General features: G+C 38.3%; 1 protein-coding gene across 2 annotated transcripts in view; it reads left to right on the top strand.

Moving 5' to 3' along the window:
* The window catches only part of LOC127961766 (tetraspanin-5), a 28,528-nt gene extending 5,564 nt beyond the window's left edge, over positions 1–22,964 (top strand). Inside the window, exons 2-11 of one of the 2 annotated variants that reach the window (XM_052561010.1) lie at positions 5,906–5,956; positions 6,487–6,633; positions 7,910–8,080; positions 10,478–10,603; positions 12,103–12,150; positions 17,791–17,907; positions 17,987–18,048; positions 19,325–19,402; positions 21,309–21,351; positions 21,434–22,964. In XM_052561010.1, coding sequence (XP_052416970.1) covers positions 5,906–5,956; positions 6,487–6,633; positions 7,910–8,080; positions 10,478–10,603; positions 12,103–12,150; positions 17,791–17,907; positions 17,987–18,048; positions 19,325–19,397 — 795 coding nt within the window. In that variant the 3' untranslated portion in view covers positions 19,398–19,402; positions 21,309–21,351; positions 21,434–22,964. The remainder of the gene's footprint in view (positions 1–5,905; positions 5,957–6,486; positions 6,634–7,909; positions 8,081–10,477; positions 10,604–12,102; positions 12,151–17,790; positions 17,908–17,986; positions 18,049–19,324; positions 19,403–21,308; positions 21,352–21,433) is intronic. The other variant, XM_052561011.1, reaches the window with a different exon arrangement.
* Positions 22,965–23,139: the final 175 nt, after the last annotated feature.

Genomic DNA, 23,139 nt, shown 5'->3' with positions numbered 1-23,139 from the left:
CCCACAACTGTGAGTTTATATCATGCTATTCTGACTTTATAACCCGCAACTGCGAATTTATATCACGTAATTCTGACTTTATAACTCAGACGCAATTGTAACTTAACCCGCAATAACAAGTTTATATCATGAAATTCTGAGGGGAAAAAAAGTATGAATTATTAAATGAAAAAGTCACAATTACCCTTTTTTATTCTTGAATAAGTGGTGGAAATGGGCTTCCATATAATAGTGTAAAGCCTGATGGAGTAAGATTAATTTTTACAAGTTAGACCAGTACCCCTTTTCCCCATTACCTAGTTTGGGTGTTCACGGATTATCTGGGACACTCATCCATTCGCATTAGCCCTGTGAGGTTTAATAATGAGGGCGCTATTATTGAGCGTTCACTGTGCTACTGTACAGAACTCAATGAACTTCATACACTTAGTAACTGTACACGTTCACCGCTGTCTCATAATGCCTCATACATGTGGTGATAACTTCAGTGCACATTTTCATTCACTTTAAATTGTTAAACCGATTTTTAATAGATAGGAATGTGTCACCAACTGCCATATAGGCTAATATGTCCCATAATACAGTATTCATTGTTACTGGTTTGGTTGGATTCCTTTAGTTGTCACTTAATTGGACAAGACTAGATGATAACAAAAGTTAGTATGTATTTGTATGTTTTACTTCATATTTTGAGGAAGTCTTGCCATGACGTTACACTATAACTGGACATTGAGGTCATTTCTTGATATGATCTCACCCGAGTAATGCTTTTTGTCTTTTTCACATTCTTTATTTGGGTTAACATTGGGGGGTTTTGTGACACAGCTCACATACAATGTATTTTACTGAAAGATGATTCATAATGAAAAGTGACATTTCTCTTACTGTACATATCAGAAATCAGCTGCACTAATTATAGTCAGAGTGCAATGCACAATAGTCTTGTATAAATGACATTAAAGACAACCTTTTAAGGCGCTCAGATAAAGCAGTAGACAAACCTCCCAAACAGATGTATTCATAGATCTGTAAATCAGAATGTGTCTTTTAATTGTATGGTGAGAGCAGGTGTACGAGAAGTGTTTTGGATCTTGTATAAACATGTTTGTAAATTACATAAGAATAACAATGTTTTGCACGAAAAAAAATCAACTAAAGCAATAGATTTATTTTGGCAGGGTGGTAAATAACTGTCTGAATGCATTTCCAAATTGAAAGTGAGTCAGGCTCCACCAGCTTGTTCCTTAAGTCAAAGCACTCCTTTGTTTCTGTGACATTTTTCTGGCTTGCCAACAGAATGTTTTCACTGAGGTTTATGTCATTTCCTTTAAGAGTATGCTGGTCAAGATGCCAGATGGTGAACAGAAATATAATATATCTAACTAAAAGGGTCGTGTATTTATATTATGGACCAAATGTGTGTGTATTACTTTTTAGACTTTTAAAAATGTTTTTAGAGAAGCCTCACTCACATATTCCCCAAGGCTGCATTTATTTGATAAAAAAATACTGTTATACTGTGAAATATTATTATAATTGAAAGTAACTGTTCTTTATTTTAATATATTTTAAACTGTAATTTATTCCTGTGATGCAAAGCTGAATTTTCAGCATCATTACTTCAGTCTTCAGTGTCTCATGATCTTCAGAAATGATTCTAATATGCTGATTTCTTAGCTGTATTATCAATTATTATTGGAGCTCGAATATTAATAATGTACTTATAATGTCAGTGTTGAAAACATTTTTTTCAGGAATCATTGATGAAAAGGATCCTTGATGATTCTCTTAATTCTCATTATATCTCACTTGTCCCAAACTTTTGAATGATAGTACAATTATAATAATAATACAAATACAAATACAATTATAATAATAAGAAGAAATGCATTTTGAGCAGCAAATCATCATATTAGAATGATTTCTGAAGAATCATGTGACAATAAAGACTGGATTACTGAAACTCAGCTTCAATTCTGCAATGCATTCCATTAAAATAATTTTATAAAAAATAAATGGAAGTATTAAAATGCATGCATACTTTATGGTCCACATGTGGCCATTCATTGCATGTGGTAATATTGCTGTATGTAATCCTGTCTACTGTAGTATGGAGTGCAGGGTAGCCGTAATGCTTAAGCTTTATTGGAGCAGCTGGTTGTTATGAAAACGATCATAATAATGCATGTTTGCTCTGGGAATATTTGCGAATCATTTAATTCTCTTTAGTGTCTTTCCACGTCCTGACTCAATCTGATGCTGATGTCATACATTTCCTTTCAGACTACTACGCATGCAAACAGTCAAGAAGGAATATGCATTTCACCGTGTTTTAGACATGTGAACTGGGTGTGTGTGCAGCTTTAATATCACAAACAACACCCTCTGATGCTGATAAAAGCTGCATGTTTTCTGGTTCGCTCCATTGTGTGCAATGTTGGATGGGAATGAATGGAGCCTTTGTGCTCCACAAAACTTCGGTCTGTTTTTGAAATCAAGTCCAAGAAACAAAATTGTCCTTCATTCCTCACTCTTCAGGTCTCCCTCTATAAGCAACCACTTTACAAATTAATAATAATAATAATGATAAAATAAAAAGCTTTAAAAATATATATATATTCTTCAAAATCTTTCTTTCGTATTATGATATGCATATCCAAGTGGATTTGAATAAGAAGTAGTGTGGGAACTTGGTTTTGTGCATAGCTTAATTTGGAGATGTCTGTGTTTAAACATATGCAATAAGATCTATAACATTCATTTATAAAATAGATAGGGTGACTTTTCATTTCATGCCACCTTTAAAGGGTTAGTTCACCTAAAAATGAAAATTGTCATTAATGACTCACCCACATGTCGTTCCAAACCCGTGAGACCTCAGTTCATCTTCTGAACACAGTTTAAGATATTTTAGATTTAGTCCGAGAGCTCTCAGTCCCTCCATTTGAAGCTGTGTGTACGGTCTACTGTCCATGTCCAGAAAGGTAAGAAAAACATCATCAAAGTAGTCCATGTGACATCAGAGGGTCAGTTAGAATATTTTGAAGCATCAAAAATACATTTTGGTCCAAAAATAGCACAAACTACGACTTTATTCAGCATTGTCTTCTCTCCCTTGTCTGTTGAGAGAAAGAGTTCAAAACACAGCAGTTTGTGATATCGGGTTCGCGAACGAATCATTCGATGTAACCGGATCTTCTTGAACCAATTCACCAAATCGAACTGAATCGTTTTAAACTGTTCGCGTCTCCAATAAGCATTAATCCACAAATGACTTAAGCTGTTAACTTTTTTAATGTGGCTGACACTCCCTCTGAGTTCAAACAAACCAATATCCTGGAGTAATGCATGCACTCAAACAGTACACTGACTGAACTGCTGTGAAGAGAGAACTGAAGATGAATCGGTTGCATCAGTGTTCGGATCACCAGTAGTTCTTTCTGACAGTTCGATTCAATAAACCGGTTGAAGAAAACGGTTCACCGGTTCTTTTGCGCTCAACGTAATGGCGTCATTGGCGATGAATGCCCTTAATTCAAGCCTTCGGTTTACCCGCGCTCATAACACTAGCACAGAATCAGTTCAGAATCAATCACCAAAAGAATCAGTTCAGTTCAGACGCTCTGTGTGTCGGTCTGCTTCACGCTGAATCACACATGCGCAGTATCATCAACTCCTCGGTTCTCGAATCGGACGCTCCTGACAGAAACGGTTCTTGACTCGTGAACAAGTCAGTCTGTTGTTCGTTATCTGGCTCGGCTCGGTGTTCATCTTCAGTTCTCTCTTCTCAGCAGTTCAGTCAGTGAACTAACCCTTTAACATTTAATGGTTATATCCTGTGATTTTTCATACACTATACTGTGCAGTCTGTACATCTGTTTACATGATTTTTATTAGTTTTTTTATCTTCCTGTGAACCACTGATTGAGGTGATATGAGGCTTTACACCGTAACCATCCAGTTTTGAAGCACAGTTTTTTTATTAAATGAACTACTGTATGAGAGAGACCCCACCCACAATCACTGTACTGCTGTCTTGTATAATTTATGCACAAACACTCTTGTGTGAGGCACGGTGGGTGCTCTGATGGTGAAAAGATTCGAGTGTTTTCTTGAATAGTGAATTCTGGAGGTTTCTCAAGTCTGATGGCTTGTGATATTTCAGTACAGATGGATGATCTGACTAAAGGTCTTGACCCCACTAAAACACAGTGGTTATATTTAAAATGCATAGCTGACATTCAGGTCCATGTGTCTCCACCCACATCTAACTTCACATTAAGTGTAAGGCTTAGAAATATAAAGCAAGATAGAACTGAACTATTGGCAGATTTTGTATAGTTGAAATTAGATTAAACTTTATTTTTTAAATAAAGGAATAACCAAAAACTACTTTAAAGGCCAATTTAAAGGAATTGCTGGAATTAACTGAAAATCTACTCACCATTAGGCCGTCCAAGATACAGATTAGTTTGGTTCTTAATCAAAATAGATTTGGAGACATGTAGCATTGCATCACTTGCTCACCAATGGAGTGAATGGGTGCCGTCAGAATGAGAGTCCAAACAGCTGATAAAAATATCACAAAAATCAACACCAGTCCAGTCCATCAATTACCATCTTTTAAAGAGAAAAGCTGCATGTTTGTATGAAACATTTAAATTCATAATCCATCTAAAACACTCCCTCCAGTGATTGTTTAGAACTGTTTTGGACTGTCTGTACTTATTAAAATGTCTTAATGATGGATTTGTTTCTTAAAAACACGTATCTTTTCATTTCATAAGACGGTTATTGATGGACTGGAGTGGTGTGGATTCTTGTGATGTTTTTATCAGATGATTGGACTCTCATTCTGACGGCACCCATTCATTCCATTGGTGAACAAGTGATGCAATGCTATATTTCTCCAAATCTATTCTGATGAAGAACCAAACTAATCTGTATCTTGGAAGGCCTAATGGTGAGTAGATTTTCGGCAAATTTTTGCAATTCCTTTAATTTGGCCTTTAAAGTAGTTTATAAAAAAAAAAAAAAAAGTTTAATTTAATTTCAGCTATACAAAATCTGCCAATAGTACAGTTCTATCTTACTTTATATTTGTAAGCCTTGCACTTAACGTGAACACAGTGCATATTTGTGTTTAATGTTTGGCAGAAAAAAAAGAAAAAAACATAGTTTAAAAAGAAATAAGGCGCAAATAAAGGCACTGTTCTCCAGTCCCATGAGGAAATGCATCTCGTGGGAAGAACCAGATGTCTGCTCCGATGTCACCATATAAGATCAGATTGCAGAAACCGTGTCAGAGTGTGACATGAGAAGCTGCTGAAAATGAAAAACAAGACCTTAAGAGTGGGACATAGAGGCTGGCACCCTTTACACTCAATGGTTATGAGTCATGACCTAATGTTTGGACAGGCTGCCGTCTTTTTATCTCTAATGTTCAGCATTGGCTCACTGGGAAGGAGGTTTTGAAATGGAAACATTACTGTGTACTTTGGAGAATAGTAATCTATGCTTTGTGCAAAATGTCCAAACATGTTCATGTCTTTTCATAATCATGGACAACAGTTATTATTTCCATTTTCATATCAGTGTAATATTGGTTGGTCTGAACTTTGTTTTTTATATACAGTAGAGGTTTAAAGAAACATTTTCAATAGTTCCCGCACATAACAAGAGGTGCAAATAGTTTTCGGTTCCCTTGACTTCCATAGTATTTTTGGACCATACAGTAGAAGTCAATGGGAACTGAAACTGTTTATTTAATAAAATTCTTCTTCTTTTGTGTTCCACAAATTAAAGGTTGTTTTTAATAATGTGCAATGCGTGCTGTAACATCTCAAAACCTCTTAATCTGCTTTGCTTTCTTAAAACCATTCACCATATCTGTCTTGTTTTATAGTTGCTTGGTGTGGCTTTCCTTGGAATCGGATTGTGGGCATGGAATGAGAAGGTGAGAAAAAAACAAGACTGAATGCATATTCTTTATGCATCTCTTTATTTGATAGGCATAATAACATATTTGTGAAAAGTTGAGCTGACCCATTCTGTATGAGGTGCATTCATATTATTTTTCATATTAATTTTACTTAAAGTTTATATATATATATATACATTTTTTTTTTATTATGGGATGGAAATAACATTATCACATGTCTGGAACTGTTTTCTCCAAATATAGACACACTGTGCGAGTTATTTATGGAGTGGACCCTAAAAACGCATAAGACTGAAATATTGTATACATTTCTCACTCACTAGTCCATCTGATCTTTTCCTCACGAGCATCTATAAACACACTTTGATATTTGTGTGTCTGTGTATGCTTGATCACTTTTTTTGTGCCATATTTGTGACTTTGAAACCACACAGCTGTTTGTAATGAAATGTTTAGAGATATTTGTATCTGGGTAATTGCAAACAGTCACATCCTCAAGGTTCTGGGAAGCCGTTGAGCTGAACAGAGCTCTGTGTGTTTCTCAGGGCGTTCTGTCTAACATCTCGTCCATCACGGATCTGGGTGGATTTGATCCGGTGTGGTTGTTTCTGGTGGTTGGAGGGGTGATGTTCATCCTGGGTTTCGCTGGCTGTATCGGGGCCTTGAGGGAAAACACCTTACTGCTCAAATTCGTATGTATTCAAGTTTTGATTCTCATTAAGTGTAGGTGTAGCCTCCTACTTGTTTTTTTTAACACTTACAGTACATGCATGGGTGTTTCCACAGTCAGTAATGCAGTACATACGGGACGAACATCTACCAGAGAGTGCATGTTCAAAGCATTTTAGGCACTGTTAGAAAAATACTAGAATAGAATATATATTTTATGTGAAAGAAGTGAAGATTACTTCTGTGCTTATATGTGACCCTGGACCACAAAACCAGTCTTAAGTGTAGATTTGTAGAAATTGAGATTTACACATAATCTAAAAGTTGAATAAATAAGCTTTCCATTGCTGTATGGTTTGTTAGGATCTGATTATATTTGGCTGAGATGCACAACTATTTGAAAATCTTGAATCTGAGGTTGCCAAAATATCTAAATACTGAGAAAATATCCTTATCAATGCATATTACTAATCAAAAATTAAGTTTTGATATATTTACAGTAGGAAATTTACAAATTAGCTTCATGGAACATGATCTTTACTTAATATCCTAATGATTTTTGGCATAAAATAAACATTTATAATTTTGACCCATAATATGTTTTTTTTTATGGCTATTGCTAAAAATATACCTCAGCAACTTAAGACTGGTTTTGTGCTCCAGGATCACATATATTATCAGAACTGACAATGTTCATAACACCGTACTTTGCACATTTATCTAATTTACTAATTTATCTAGTTTACTTGTACAAAACCATGCTAGGTCTAACCACGCATGTCTGCGAGAAATAAAGTAATCGACCATGGATCAATAAATACCCTTTAAAATGTTTTTCACTTGCAAAAATGATAAAAAAATTAAAAAAATATATAACTTTACAATCTGAGTTCACAAGTAATATTTTTGTATAGTAATATTTTGAATGTATGCATTTATTATTTAATATTTTGGGATTTAAATTGCAAAAATTCTTACAATAGTCTAATTAAAAATTTTGTAATAATGCAACTAGAATTATTATTTTTTTCTTTTTCAGTTTTGCCATTTTGTATGCATGTATGTTTTTATTTGCTTTGACTCACACTGCATAAATTGCAATGCATTTTAGAAACTGATAAATCATTAAAAAATTTTTTTTGCTAAATCTGTTGTCTGCACAAACAGAAAAAAATATATATTTTTCTCAATTTTGACATTTTCTTACATTATTCAGTGCAGAAAATGAAATCCTACAGGGGATGAGGTATAGAGGTACAATGACTGTAGTAAAGTGAATGTGTCTCTCTCCTCTCCCAGTTTTCTGTGTTTCTGGGGATAATCTTCTTCCTGGAGCTGACCGCCGGTGTCCTGGCCTTTGTCTTTAAAGACTGGATTAAAGATCAGCTCAACTTGTTCATCAACAAGAACATACAAGCCTACAGAGATGACATTGACTTGCAGAACCTCATCGACTTCACTCAGGAATATGTAAGACTGCAGGCTAGATGTCTCCAGTATACAGGCAGAGAAAATACACTAGAAAGTGAAGGTGTAAACAAGATGAAAGGGGAAAATGTGAGTGCACAGGAGAAAAAAAGGAAACTATCCGTTTATTTGCGCCACATGCAATTACTGAAGCAGTTTCATAGCAACAGCATGACTTGAAGACTGTCTTCACTGTCAGCAGCACAGACAGCACACTTACTGAGATCCCTGCCGGTTCACGTTTCCTCATTTCTTTGAATAGTAAGATGTCCAAACTGTTTGGAATTTGGTTTATTTCGAGGCTAAAATGTGCTGACATTTAGAAGGCTACTGAAAAGGTGCCATTTGAGTCTGAAAGTTGTTGGTTTTCTTATCTGAGAAGTATTTCGTTTGAAAAAGTTGCTATTGAACTTTAAGAAATCTTATTTTTTCAGCTCAGACTTGAAGTACTAAGTCCAAATCCACCATAAACATTGGGAGAACACCACAAGACGACCCTAATAGTGGTCATCAAATATATCTAGAGACACTTTATAGATAGATATAGTGCTTTTGTGTTATAATTAAATGTATTGAGTACATTTATGTGAATTAACCAAATCAATGAAATGCGTATCAAGAAAATACTCTTTGCACTGTAGAGGAGGCACAAAAGATGCACCGGACTCTTTAATGCAGCTCTGAGTTGGACTGAATGCATTTACACTGCAATTAAAGCTGCATAATCCTATGATATCAATTTCTTGTTTATAATACTTTTTTAATGTAGAAATGTTTAATTTGACAAAAAATATACTTTATTTTAATATGTCCTTGTTACAGTGCAATTATACATTTAAGTACTGAGGGATATTAATTAATTACATGTATGTATGGTTAGGGTTAGGAGTTACTTGCATGTAATTATGCATAATTTATTGTTGTTATTATAATAATAAGTACATGTAACAAGGATCTTTAAAACTAAGTCTTACCAAAAAATGATACTTTAAAATATGAAATTAAAACCAGTAAGTGGTGAAGAGTCCTTGAATAATTCATTGGTTCAAATTTGATTGGTTCAAAATGGCTGATTCGTTCAGGAATGAAGCATGTGATTCTTTAAAGTGAGTCACTGAATCATTCGTTAGACTGATTCAAATCCAAAAACACTGATTCCCTCAGAAGTGAAACATATTGCTCCTGCTACTGCAGCTTTGTTTGAACTAATATTGTTGGTGGAATACAGTAGAGCAAAATAACAGACAATACTGTCACTAAACTCTCTTAGTATTAACCTTATAACATGTAATATTGCTAAAAAACATCATATGTTGTAAATATAATAAATATTTTTTTGTCCTCAAATCTTGAATTGTAATAATTATGGTGCCATTTTGCCCCAAGCTCCCATTAACTTCTAACACTGCTGGTTACATGCAAAGTTAGTTGATGCAAAGTACCTATAATTACATATCAAAGCTAACTGAAAAACAATAATGAGTTATATCACTTAGTTTTGGTATGCCTTTTAATAACCTATTATTGAAAACCTATTAATATTAGTATTTAATATGTTGTGAATGTTGCAAGGTTAAAAGTGCAAACATATCGTTGCGCATTATTTCAGTCAATATCTCATGGTTTGTGTTACACAATTTTTCATTACTATTCAAAAACATTTCTTGCGTTCAAACATTTATTTCACGTTCTATATTTTCATATTTTATTTCATTCTATTTTCCTTTTTTTTAGTCTGTGTATTCATCATATTCTGTATTTGTATTTGATATAAATAAACCCATTAAAATGTAACAGTGGTATATACATATTAACTAATATTCTAGTGAAGAAACACAGAAAAACATGCAATTGTCTTGTTAACACTTTTATTATGTGTTTATTTATTCAGTTGCATTACTCAGTTAACAGTGTGTCATCTATCAGTGTAACAAAGTTCGGTTTCCTATTGATGATATAAGTAGAAGTTCACACTTGACACACAAATGACATCGTTTCCTGAGCAAAACCCTGCTACAGTCCCACACTGCACTGCAGCTTTACTGTGTTTTATGCTCTGTACTGCAGATGCCTTTCCTCGGGACAGATTTAATTAGATATCAGAGTCAGGCAGATGCCGTCATGTTATTTCCTCGCTGACCTTGCATGATAAAGAAGACAGACACAGAAAAAGCACTGCATGTCAACATCAAATACTAGTATAATGGGAAAACATGGGAGATCACGGCTTGCTTATGCCACATCTGTGACATTGATGTGTATTAAACAGATGCATTTAATGCTACCTATAAGAGTTTTCTAGTATTTCACATTATTGCAATTTAATCTCAGTTTTGTGATGAATGTGCGTTTCAAAACCCAAGAAATTAAATTGCATGAACGATATTTGCCTTTCTTCAGTGGGAATGCTGTGGGGCGTTTGGAGCAGATGACTGGAACCTCAACATCTACTTCAACTGCACAGACAGCAACCCCAGCCGAGAAAAATGTGGCGTGCCCTTCTCCTGTTGCACCAAAGACCCAGCGGTGAGAGATGAAAGTTTATGGCAACTGAATGAAAGGTATAGTTCACCCAAACATGTAAATGTGCTAAAAAATGTACAAGCAATCCAAGATGGAGATGAGTTTGTTTCTTCATAAGATATGGAGAAATGTAGCATTGCATCACTTGCTCATCAATGGATGCTCTGCAGTGAATGGGTGCCGTCAGAATGAGAGTCCAAACAGCTGAAAAAAAAACATCACAATAATCCACAATTAATCCACATCACTCCAGTCCATCAGTTAATGTCTTGTGAAGAGAAAACATAGCTAAAATTCTGGCTAAAATATGACTCATCGGTCTATAATACTGCTTTTCCAGTGAAAAGTTGTCTTTTCTGAATCAGAAGAGAAATACAGTATGCACACATCATGCACCGTTAAAGGCAAAAACAGTCTAAATCAGTACTGTAAGAGGACAACAGGACATATTATAATATTTACGTTATATTGGACTATTGATTTGTATTTTGGCCAGAAGCAATCATGGATTTTATGTTAACTGATGGACTGGAGTGGTGTGGATTACTGAGATGACTCTCATTCTGACGGCACCCATTTACTCTAGAGCATCCATTGGTGAGTAAGTGATGCAATGCTAAATTTCTCCAAATCTGATGAAGAAACAAACTCATCCACATCTTGGATGACCTGAGGGTGAGTAAATATTCAGCACTTTTTCATTTTTGGGTGAACTTATTCTTTTGACTTATTACATTTTAATTTGAATATGATGCAATTAAGACTTAAAAGTGTGGGGTAAACGATACATGACAAAGAGTGAAACCAAAGGGGAGTATTAAATAGGATTTGATCTTAAAAATAACATTTCACAGAAAGTACACAAGCACTGGGAGCACAACATCTACAGCTAAGAGGACAGAAATGATGGCCTATTATGAGCTATTAACTCATAACAGATAAACATCATTGACATGAAATGATTAGATTATGAGCCCTTCTGGGAATTCATCATTTCCTTATGAGGGAAACTGCAGATGGTTTAATTTGCTGTAAGTAAGAATAATAAAAGCAGAACTAAATGAAGTCATCTAAGTTTATAACTGTTTAACTACTACAACTTTATAACGTCTACTAATTTATGGAATGTTCCAAATTCAAACTTGTTTAAAAAGGTTCTACACAAGAGTTCCAGAGGTGATTTGAAAGAGGAGGAGTCCATTAATTTATGGAATGTTACAAATTCAAACCTGTTTAAAAAGGTTCTACACAAGATTTCAACAACTATTTGAGGTGAAATAAGTCATGAAGATTGGAAGGGTGACAGGCACATCCTGTTACTAGTTTATAAGGAGGGAGACTTATAAAAATGATGAAGTAACTCCCTCAGAGTTTGCTATTTCCAGTCTTCTCTTCACTCCACCCACACTAGAATTCTTCAAACTGTCAGCATACTTCCTTTAAACTGAAATGTTTCCGTTGTCTTCCAATAACTAATTCCCCATCAATTATGTGTTTTGCAGGAAGATGTCATCAATACACAATGTGGATATGATGTTCGGGCAAAACCGGTGAGTCTTTGCTTCCTTGTGACTTTACACTACCTCCATCAGTGTTTCCCATGTCTTCTGCACTTCACCTCTGCGTGCTTCTGAGAGCCAATATATCACCTGCACAACTCTCAAAGTTTGGCTGACTTATAAAAAAGGAAGCTTTTATTCATTTCATACACAATGGTAAAGTACAAACCCGATTCCAAAAAAAAGTTGGGACACTGTACAAGTTGTGAATAAAAACAGAATGGAAGTTTCAAATTTCTATATTTTCTCCAGAATAAAATATAGATGCTATAGCAAATGTTTAAACTGAGAAAATTTATAATAAGGGGTTCATAAAACCCCTTATGGCAAAATTAAAATCAAGGACCGTGACGTCGCCCGGCATGGCGCAGCCGGGGCCCCACCCTGGAGCCAGGCCCGGGGTTGGGGCCCGTATGCGAGCGCCTGGTGGCCGGGCCTTCCCCCATGGGGTCCGGCCGGGCTTAGCCCGAAGGAGTGACGTGGGGCCGCCCTCCTGTGGGCTCACCACCTGCAGGAGGGAGCGTAAGGGGCCGGTGCATAGAGGATCGGGCGACAGTCGAAGGCGAGACCCCCAACGACCCGATCTCTGGACACGGAATCTGGCTTTAGGGACGTGGAATGTCACCTCGTTGGCGGGGAAGGAGCCTGAGCTTGTGCGGGAGGTCGAGAGGTACCAACTAGAGATAGTCGGGCTCACCTCAACGCACAGCTTGGGCTCTGGAACCACACTTCTTGAGAGAGGCTGGACTCTCTACCACTCTGGAGTTGCCCATGGTGAGAGGCGGAGGGCTGGAGTGGGTTTGCTAATAGCCCCCCAGCTCAGCCGCCATGTGTTGGAGTTTACCCCGGTGAACGAGAGGGTCGCTTCCCTGCGCCTTCGAGTCGGGGATAGGTCTCTCACTGTCGTTTGTGCCTACGGGCCGAACGGCAGTGCGGACTACCCGGCCTTCTTGGAGTCTCTGGGAGGGGTGCTGGAAAGTGCTCCGACTGGAGACTCCGTCGTTCTACTGGGGGACTTCAACGCTCACGTGGGCAGTGACAGTGACACCTGGAGGGGCGTGATTGGGAGGAACGGCCCCCCTGACCTGAATCCGAGCGGTGTTCTGTTATTGGATTTCTGTGCTAACCACGGTTTGTCCATAACGAACACCATGTTCAAGCATAAGGGTGTCCACCAGTGCACGTGGCACCAGGACACCCTTGGCCGGAGGTCGATGATTGACTTTGTGGTCGTGTCATCAGACCTTCGGCCATATGTCTTGGACACTCGGGTGAAGAGAGGGGCGGAGCTGTCAACTGATCACCACCTGGTGGTGAGTTGGATCCGATGGCGGGGGAGGAAGCTGGACAGACTCGGCAGACCCAAACGTACTGTGAGGGTCTGTTGGGAACGTTTGGCCGAGCCCCCTGTCAGAGAGATCTTCAACTCCCACCTCCGGCAGAGCTTCGACCGGATCCCGAGGGAGTCTGGAGATATTGAGTCCGAGTGGACCATGTTCTCCACCTCCATTGTCGCTGCGGCTGCTCGGAGCTGTGGCCGTAAGGTCTCCGGTGCCTGTCGAGGCGGCAATCCCCGAACCCGGTGGTGGACACCGGAAGTAAGGGATGCTGTCAAGCTGAAGAAGGAGTCCTATCGGGCCTGGATGGCTTGTGGGACTCCGGAGGCAGCTGACAGGTACCGGCAGGCCAAGCGGACTGCAGCCCGGGTAGTCGTGGAGGCAAAAACTCGGGCCTGGGAGGAGTTCGGTGAGGCCATGGAGAAGGACTATCGGTTGGCCTCGAAGAGATTCTGGCAAACTGTTCGACGCCTCAGGAGGGGGAAGCAGTGCCCTACCAACACTGTTTACAGTAGAGATGGGCACCTGTTGACCTCAACTGGGGATATCGTCGGGCGGTGGAAGGAATACTTCGAGGATCTTCTCAATCCCACCGACTTGTGTTCCGTTGAGGAAGCAGTGGCTGGGGACTCGGAGGGGCACTCGTCCATCACCCGGGCTGAAGTCATCGAGGTAGTTAAAAAGCTCCTCGGTGGCAAGGCACCGGGGGTGGACGAGATCCGCCCCGAGTACCTCAAGTCTCTGGATGTTGTGGGGCTGTCTTGGCTGGCACGCCTCTGCAACATCGCATGGCGGTTGGGGACAGTACCTCTGGACTGGCAGACCGGGGTGGTGGTCCCTCTTTTCAAGAAGGGGGACCGGAGAGTGTGTTCCAACTATAGGGGGATCACACTTCTCAGCCTCCCTGGAAAAGTCTATGCCAGGGTACTGGAGAGGAGAATTCGGCCGATAGTGGAACCTCGGATCCAGGAGGAACAGTGTGGTTTTCGTCCCGGTCGTGGAACACTGGACCAGCTCTATACCCTTTCCAGGGTGCTGGAGGGTTCATGGGAGTTTGCCCAACCAGTCCACATGTGTTTTGTGGACTTGGAGAAGGCATTCGACCGTGTTCCTCGCGACATCCTGTGGAGGGTGCTCCGGGAGTATGGGGTCGGCGGCTCCCTACTTAGGGCTGTTCGGTCCCTGTACGACCGGAGCAAGAGCTTGGTTCGCATTGCCGGCAGTAAGTCAGACCTGTTCTCGGTGCATGTTGGACTCCGGCAGGGCTGCCCTTTGTCACCGGTTCTGTTCATAATTTTTATGGACAGAATTTCTAGGCGCAGCCAAGGGCCGGAGAGTGTCCGGTTTGGGGACCATACGATTTCGTCGCTGCTTTTTGCGGATGATGTTGTCGTGTTGGCATCCTCAGACCAGGACCTTCAGTGTGCATTGGGACGGTTTGCAGCCGAGTGTGAATCGGCTGGGATGAGAATCAGCACCTCCAAGTCCGAGGCCATGGTTCTCAGTCGGAAAAGGGTGGATTGCCCACTTCAGGTTGGTGGAGAGTTCCTGCCTCAAGTGGAGGAGTTCAGGTATCTTGGAGTCTTGTTCACGAGTGAGGGAAGGATGGAACGTGAGATTGACAGACGGATCGGTGCAGCTTCTGCAGTAATGCGGTCGCTGTACCGGTCTGTCGTGGTGAAGAAGGAGCTGAGCTGTAAGGCAAAGCTCTCGATTTACCGGTCAATCTACGTTCCTACTCTCACCTATGGTCATGAGCTGTGGGTCATGACCGAAAGGACAAGATCCCGGATACAGGCGGCCGAAATGAGCTTTCTCCGTCGGGTGGCTGGGCGCTCCCTTAGAGATAGGGTGAGAAGCTCGGTCACTCGGGAGGAGCTCAGAGTAGAGCCGTTGCTCCTCCACATCGAGAGGAGCCAGCTGAGGTGGCTCGGGCATCTATTTCGGATGCCTCCTGGACGCCTTCCCAGGGAGGTGTTCCAGGCACGTCTCACCGGGAGGAGGCCCCGGGGAAGACCTAGGACACGCTGGAGGGACTATGTCTCCCGGCTGGCCTGGGAACGCCTCGGGGTCCCCCCGGAAGAGCTGGAGGAAGTGGCTAGGGAGAGGGAAGTCTGGGCGTCTCTGCTTAGACTGTTGCCCCCGCGACCCGGCCCCGGATAAGCGGAAGATGATGGATGGATGGATGGAAAATTTATAATTTTAAGGGGAAAATAAGTTGATTTAATTTTCATGGCATCAACGCATCTCCAAAAAGTTGGAACAAGGCCATGTTTACCACTGTGTGGCATCCCCTCTTCTTTCTATAACAGTCTGCAAACGTCTGGGGACTGAGGAGACAAGCTGCTCAAGTTTAGGAATAGGAATGTTGTCCCATTTTTGTCTAATACAGGCTTCTAGCTGCTCAACTGATTTAGGTCTTTGTCGCATCTTCCTCTTTATGATGCACCAAATGTTTTCTATGGGTGAAAGATCTGGACTGCAGGCTGGCCGTTTCAGTACCCGGATCCTTCTTCTACGCAGCCATGATGTTGTAATTGATGCAGTATGAGATCTGGCATTGTCATGTTGGAAAATGCAAGGTCTTCCCTGAAAGAGACAACGTCTGGATGGGAGCATATGTTGTTCTAGAACTTGGATATACCTTTCAGCATTGATGGTGCCTTTCCAGATGTGTAAGCTGCCCATGCCAAACACACTCATGCAACCCCATACCATCAGAGATGCAGGCTTCTGAACTGAGCACTGATAACAACTTGGGTCTCCTTGTCCTCTTTAGTCTGGATGACATGGAGTTCGTTTTCTAAAAAGAACTTCAAATTTGTTTTCGTCTGACCACAGAACAGTTTTCCACCTTGCCACAATCCATTTTAAACAGCCTTGGCCCAAAGGAAACGCCTGCGCTTCTGGATCATGTTTACATATGGCTTCTTTTTTGACCTGTAGAGTTTTAGCCGGCAATGGCGAATGTCACGGTGGATTGTGTTCACACACAATGTTTTCTGGAAGTATTCCTGAGCCCATGTTGTGATTTCCATTACAGTAGCATTCCTGTATGTGATGCAGTGCCGTCTAAGGTCCCGAAGATCACGGGAATCCAGTATGGTTTTCCAGCCCTGACCCTTACGCACAGAGCTTGTTCCAGATTCTCTGAATCTTTGGATGATATTATACACTGTAGATGATGATAACTTCAAACTCCTTTCTGATATTGCTCCACTATTTTTCACCGCAGCATTTTGGGAATTGGTGATCCTCTGCCCATCTTGACTTCTGAGAGACACTGCCACTCTGAGAGGCTCTTTTTATACTCAATCATGTTGCCAATTGACCTAATAAGGTGCAAATTGTTCCTCCAGCTGTTCCTTATATGTACATTTAACTTTTCCAGCCTTTTATTGCTACCTGTCCCCTTTTTTGGAATGTGTAGCTCTCATGAAATCCAAAATGAGCCAATATTTGGCATGACATTTAAAAATGTCTCACTTTCAACATTTGATATGTTATCTATATTCTATTGTGAATAAAATATAAGTTTATTAGATTTGTAAATTATTCCATTCCTTTTTTACTTACAATTTGTACAGTGTCCCAACTTTTTTGGAATTGGGTTTAATAATAAAAAATACTCTACATAGGCCTAATGTAAATATGCATGCATATAAAAGATATTTTCACAATTTGTCCTATTTATTCTTAAGTGCAAGTTATTGAGCCTCAGTAAGCATCTTTATCATTTAACATTAACCCTGAGATATTTGCACATTTATCATGTACAGAACCAGTCAAAGGTTTGGATATGCATACAGTACTCATTATTACCGTTTTCTGTTATTTACTGTTTTCATAACTGTAATGAAATAACATAAATTGTATGGGTATTACATAGAGACCAAAAAAAAGGAATCTTACATTGACGCTTAATCATGCTTGGAAATATATGTATATATATTCAGTGCTGTCAAACGATTAATCGTGATTAATCTCATCCAAAAGAAAAGTTTTTATTTACATAATATGTGTGTGTACTGTGTATTTTTTATATATATATATATATATATATATATATATATATATATAATAAACCTTTGTTATTAGGTACAATTTATGCATTTAGATAATAATAATACTTTATTTAAAATATTTTTTTCGTTAATGACATAAATGTATAATCCTTTAGATTAAAGATCTGTAAGGTGACATGGGAAATAAGTATGTGTGTTTTTAGTCTAATACTGTGCATGTGTAGAAGGAGGACAAATCACTGATCCTGATCTCACGTGTTCATCATTAGGACGCAGACCAGAAGACATTTATTAATGTCAAAGGCTGTGTGCCACAGTTTGAGAGATGGCTACAGGACAACCTGACCGTAGTGGCTGGGATCTTCATCGGCATCGCTCTGCTGCAGGTGAGACCCATCGCCTTCATCTGCATTCGCTGACCGCATCTTCTGCTTCCACTTCATCTTTCTCTCTCTTTTTCCACAGATATTTGGAATATGCCTTGCACAGAATTTAGTCAGCGATATTGAAGCTGTGAGAGCCAGCTGGTAAGATCACACACATGCAAACTCACGACTCAAGCTCTACTTTTGCATACTGCCACAGCAAGCAGCTTTTCTCTTTCAACGCAGTGCTTTAATGCCTGTGCATCTTCTACTTTTATTCACAATGCACATTAATGGCTCACTTCTTTAAAACTGTTAATGACTCAGCCAGCGTATTTAACAACCTTTTTGTAGTTAGCTGTTTTTGCCTTTGAGAGGTGCCACCATGTGGACAAAAGGGGAAATAGATGAAGATGATGTTTGATCGAAACTCTCTCAACTGTCAGTGTCAGCTCACTTGAACTTAAAATTACTGTTAAAATACATCAAACTAAGATTCATTATAATACCAGCCTGCATTATATTTGCTGAGTTAAATCCAATACTTGTTTCGTACTAATTTCGGGTGCTGATTTATAAAAAATATAACATGTTATTTTGACATTTGACTTTTGTTAGCTTGATAAGTGCATTAAAGCAATAGTTCACACAAAAAAAAAAATTTGCTTAATATTTATTATTTACCCTCAGGCCCTCCCAGGATGAGGCCCTCAGAATGAGCGTCCAAACAGCTGATTAAAAACATCACAATATTCCACATCACTCCAGTACATCAGTTAATGTCATGTGATGCAAAACAGTAGCATGTTTGTAAGAAACAAATCCTTCATCAAGACATTTTAAGCTTCTATACATAATATTTCTTTCTTCATTGAAAAAGTGATCTGAATCAGGAGAGAAATGTGCACTGATCAAGCACCGTTTACAAGTGGAAACTGTGTGTATTTTGATGTGAGAGGACAGCAGCAGATGGATGAAGTGTTATTATGGATTATAGACTCGTATTTTAGTCAGAAGCGATGATCTAAAGATAAAATGCCTTGATGATGTGTTTCTTACAAACACAGCGTTTAGTTTTACAAGATGTTAACTGATGGCCTGGTTTTATCAGCTGTTTGGTCTCTCATTCTGACGGCACCCATTCACTTTCCCTTTAAGTGATGCACAAATATATTTCTTTTTAATCCGCATCATCAAATTAGATAATATTAGCCCTTTTTTGTATTAATATTAGAATGATATTGGAGCATTTATTTAAGATGCATGGCTGTGTAATCATTTAGCATTCACTTTAGGCTAATGTGCATGTGGTTTGACTCCTATTTCATCTCTTTGCGACACACACACACACACACTCCACTCTCTTTCCTCCGTCTTCTGTCACATCCACACCGACTCACCTCACAACTTCACTTCTCCTCCTCCATGCCTTCATCAGGGTGCCGCCCCCCTCTTACGTCGCCCGCCGCCCCCCGTCCCACTACAGCAAGAAGGCCTCGGCGTACTCCTGAGGGAGGTGTGAAACGTTCCTGCTTGTGTTGTGTGTGCTCTGTGTGCTCTCCTAGAGATCATCTGCTGAGTTAGTCAGTGTCCTCGCAGTGTTCCTCCTCCTCCATCACAGAAATCATTCCACGTTTAACCATCTCCACACCACACCTGGATGAGATTCTCTGATCGATTTTAAAGGATCAAGTGCAATTCACCATAAGAAAGTTTGTAATACCCTTGAGTGGTTATTAGAAAAATATGCTTTAAAATAATATGCATGTAAGTGCAATCCGAATGTGATGTTTTCAGACATTTCATTGCATTTTAATTTTAATTAAATAAAAATGTATTATAGTTTGATTTGATATAAAGATATGGTCAAAACCCATAGCTCAACATATGTAAATTAATAATGACTTCCATTTTCTTAGTTATATGGTTTAAATGTAAAAAAATTAAATAAAAAATAAAGATACATTAGTAAGTACCTCAATTAGATTGTATTTTACATTATTTATAAAATTGCACATTATTTTTAGTGAGCTTTCCACATAAATTGTTATTCTGATAATATATTTGTAATGAAATATTTTCTATTAAAATATGTGCAAAGTTTTAGTAATTTAATTGTGTTTTTATTATTTTATTATTATTATTTTCTTTCTTTTTTCTGTTTTTGTTTCAGTTTAGTATAAGTTACACTAAATGAAAATGAGAAATGTTTCCTTGGCAGCTATATGTTTTTGTTTATTTATGTATAATTATAGCAAGTACATTAATTTAATTGTATTTTAATTTTAATAAAATTGTACATTATTTTAGTATACTTATATGTATGACATCAAATACTAATTTTATATTTTTTTTATTCAGCTTTTCACATAAATTGTTATTCTGATAATATAATATTTGTAATAAAATATTTTCTATCAAATAATGCGCAAATTCAATAACTACTTTCCTTGGAGCCGGTGTTGTTTTAGTATATCATTGAGATACTATTATAGTTTTTATTTAATATATATATTTATATATATATATATGTGTGTGTGTGTGTGTGTGTGTGTGTGTGTGTGTGTGTGTGTGTGTGTGTGTGTGTGTGTTGTGTTTTTGTCATTTTTATTAGTTTTTGGTATTTTTATTTCAGTTTTTGTTAAGTTACACTAAATGAAAATGAGAAATGTTGACTTAGCAGCTATGTTTTTATTTATTTATTTTCTTATTTTGTATCATAAGTTACAACAATAATAATAATAATAATTATGGTTTTCCTTTGGTTATGTGTTATAACCCTTTTGGGAGCCCACTGTATATTACAAACAAACACAATAAATGAATTAAAAAATAAATTCAAATTAACATTTTAAAGTAAACATTAAAATAATATTTCATTTAAAAGATATACTATCCTTCAATTCTCTTCTCTCCAAAAAAAAAAAAAGAAAAGTTCTACATACTATATTCTACAAAAGTATATTTTGATATGTTTTTAAAGTGAGTGATTGATTAAATCCGTTTTGCATGGTCTTTCACAGAGTCTCATTCTAACACACATCCTCACGGTTCCAGTCTCACAGAGATCTTCTGCAGTGTATGTGAACGTGTCTCACTCCACGCTCATCATCATCTTAACCCCGCTCCTCTCTCCCACTTCTAGCCCCGTTTAGCTCCTCGGACCGTGTGCTCATTGCTGCATCCCTCATCAGTCGCGCTCTCTCTAGCTGAAACCAGTCAGTCGCACTGTAGACTGCAGTTCTGATTTCTCTGATGCAAGGCCCCATTTGTCAAGTTGGCACAAAAAAATAATAATAAAAGCTTTGGTTTTATTGGAGAAGTCGGTGGAGTGATGCCAACTCCTAATGAGGCCTTACACAACTGGCTCTAGACTTGTGTTCATGAACCATGTCTTCTTTTTCTATCTTTGTCTTCTGCAGTTTGTTCACATGAAGCGGCAGCTAGTCGTTCAGACACTCGCAGGTAAATAGAAAGATCTGATTTGACGTGGTTGTTGTGAAATAGCTGCGTTGTCCAAACTGTGTTTCTTTCTCTTTGTAAACAGGCCTGCGCCAGCACCATCATGGTGGAGAATGATGAACACGAGATGCCAAGTGCACTGTTTGTGTTTGTGTGTGTGTGTGTGTAACCTTTCACCATCTGTAAATAGAGTGTCAAGTGTCAAAACAGGTGTAATGTGAAATATTAAGTGTTCACAGAGGTTGCGTTAACCCAAAAATGACCACCATTTACAGGACTATACAAGCATCACTCAAAACACTTCCCATCACTTTGACACAAAATATAAGATAATTGAAACCACAACTGGCTCGCTAGTTCAGTTTTTAAGACACTGGGGATTAGGGATGTCTGGTGCACTGCAAAAACCAGTGAACTAATGTTAAATATCACTTAAACATATTAATAACAACAAATGAGTTTATTTGGCGCAGTGACTTTCATTTATTAAGCTATAGTCAGTGTTAACGTCAGGCTTTCGGGTAACGTTTATTTTGTTAATCTCTCAGTCATCATTGTTTTCTATTGCATGTTTTAAAACTCCACCGCTTTGATCATTTTTTGAAGCATTTAAAGAGACAATTTGAGAGATCCAGCGTGACGCATGATATTTATTAGAGTTTTAATTGTTCCGTTATATTGTTATTGATTTTATATTAAAAATAACTTTGTATTTTGGTCATGCAAACTTGGAAACCACACCAAATGTAATGTTTAATGCTTTCCTCTCTTTGCATATGAGCTTTATATTCCACTATTTCATACTATATGACCCTGATGTATCACATATGATACTCATCAAAAACACATGCTTATTTAAACTGTTGCATTTTAAAAAAAAATTTCTGACGTCTGGCTTTACAAGGTCAGTTCTTAAAAATGATGATATGATCTACATCTAGGCCTAAATAATAATCCAGGGTATTAAAAGGAGAGTTTGTTGAGTGGCGAACGCAGCCTCTGTCGGGGAGTTTCTCATTGACCGTGTTTTTTATTATTCTGTTAACACGGGTTCATGCACTTCAGCTGTACATTACATTTCACTCTTACGTAGAAACATTTCGAAGCAAATCTTGCTGCTTGTGTTCAATAAAACAGTCAGGAAGTCAATCAGACATTTAATTTAGTAAACTGTAATTTACAGATTAGAGATCCCAGGAAATGTTTATCTTTCACAAGCAATTTCTGATCAGGAGAAGCATGCATTTCTGTAGCGTTTGGACTAATCAGAAGCTTGTTTGTTGGAAATATCCGAGTGATATTATAACACTCTCACAATGCAAACACAGTTGGATGGTAACACACTACTGTATGTAGCACACACGTGTAATTGTACATCACTAAAACGGCTTTTAACATGCTTTATGTCTTTTTTTCTTTTAAGGACGTTCTGATGTAGCTTTTACAGATACAATTAATTTCAAATGTGTTGAAGGGAGAGAGGGTTTGATCTGAAGGTGTGATGATGATATTAATGTTTAGGCTGTGCTCCAGCAATAAGAACAAACATTTTCAATAAATGATTTCTCAGCATTGTAATGGGGTTTCTGTATAATACATTTTTCAGTCCCATGTTACCATTTTTGCATGTTGCACACATTTTTTGTCATAATTATGAATTTCTCATCATTTAAATAAATTTTGACTTCTAATAATTCAGATATTCTCATAATTATGACGTATCCACAATTTAGCCTTTTTATCTGAGAACTTGTCAACTTCTGCAAATTATGACATATTGACAGATTGTGA

This window comes from Carassius gibelio, chromosome B7, assembly GCF_023724105.1.
Source record: "Carassius gibelio isolate Cgi1373 ecotype wild population from Czech Republic chromosome B7, carGib1.2-hapl.c, whole genome shotgun sequence".
Taxonomy (NCBI): Eukaryota; Metazoa; Chordata; class Actinopteri; order Cypriniformes; family Cyprinidae; genus Carassius; species Carassius gibelio.
This window is presented reverse-complemented; position numbering and strand designations above follow the sequence as displayed.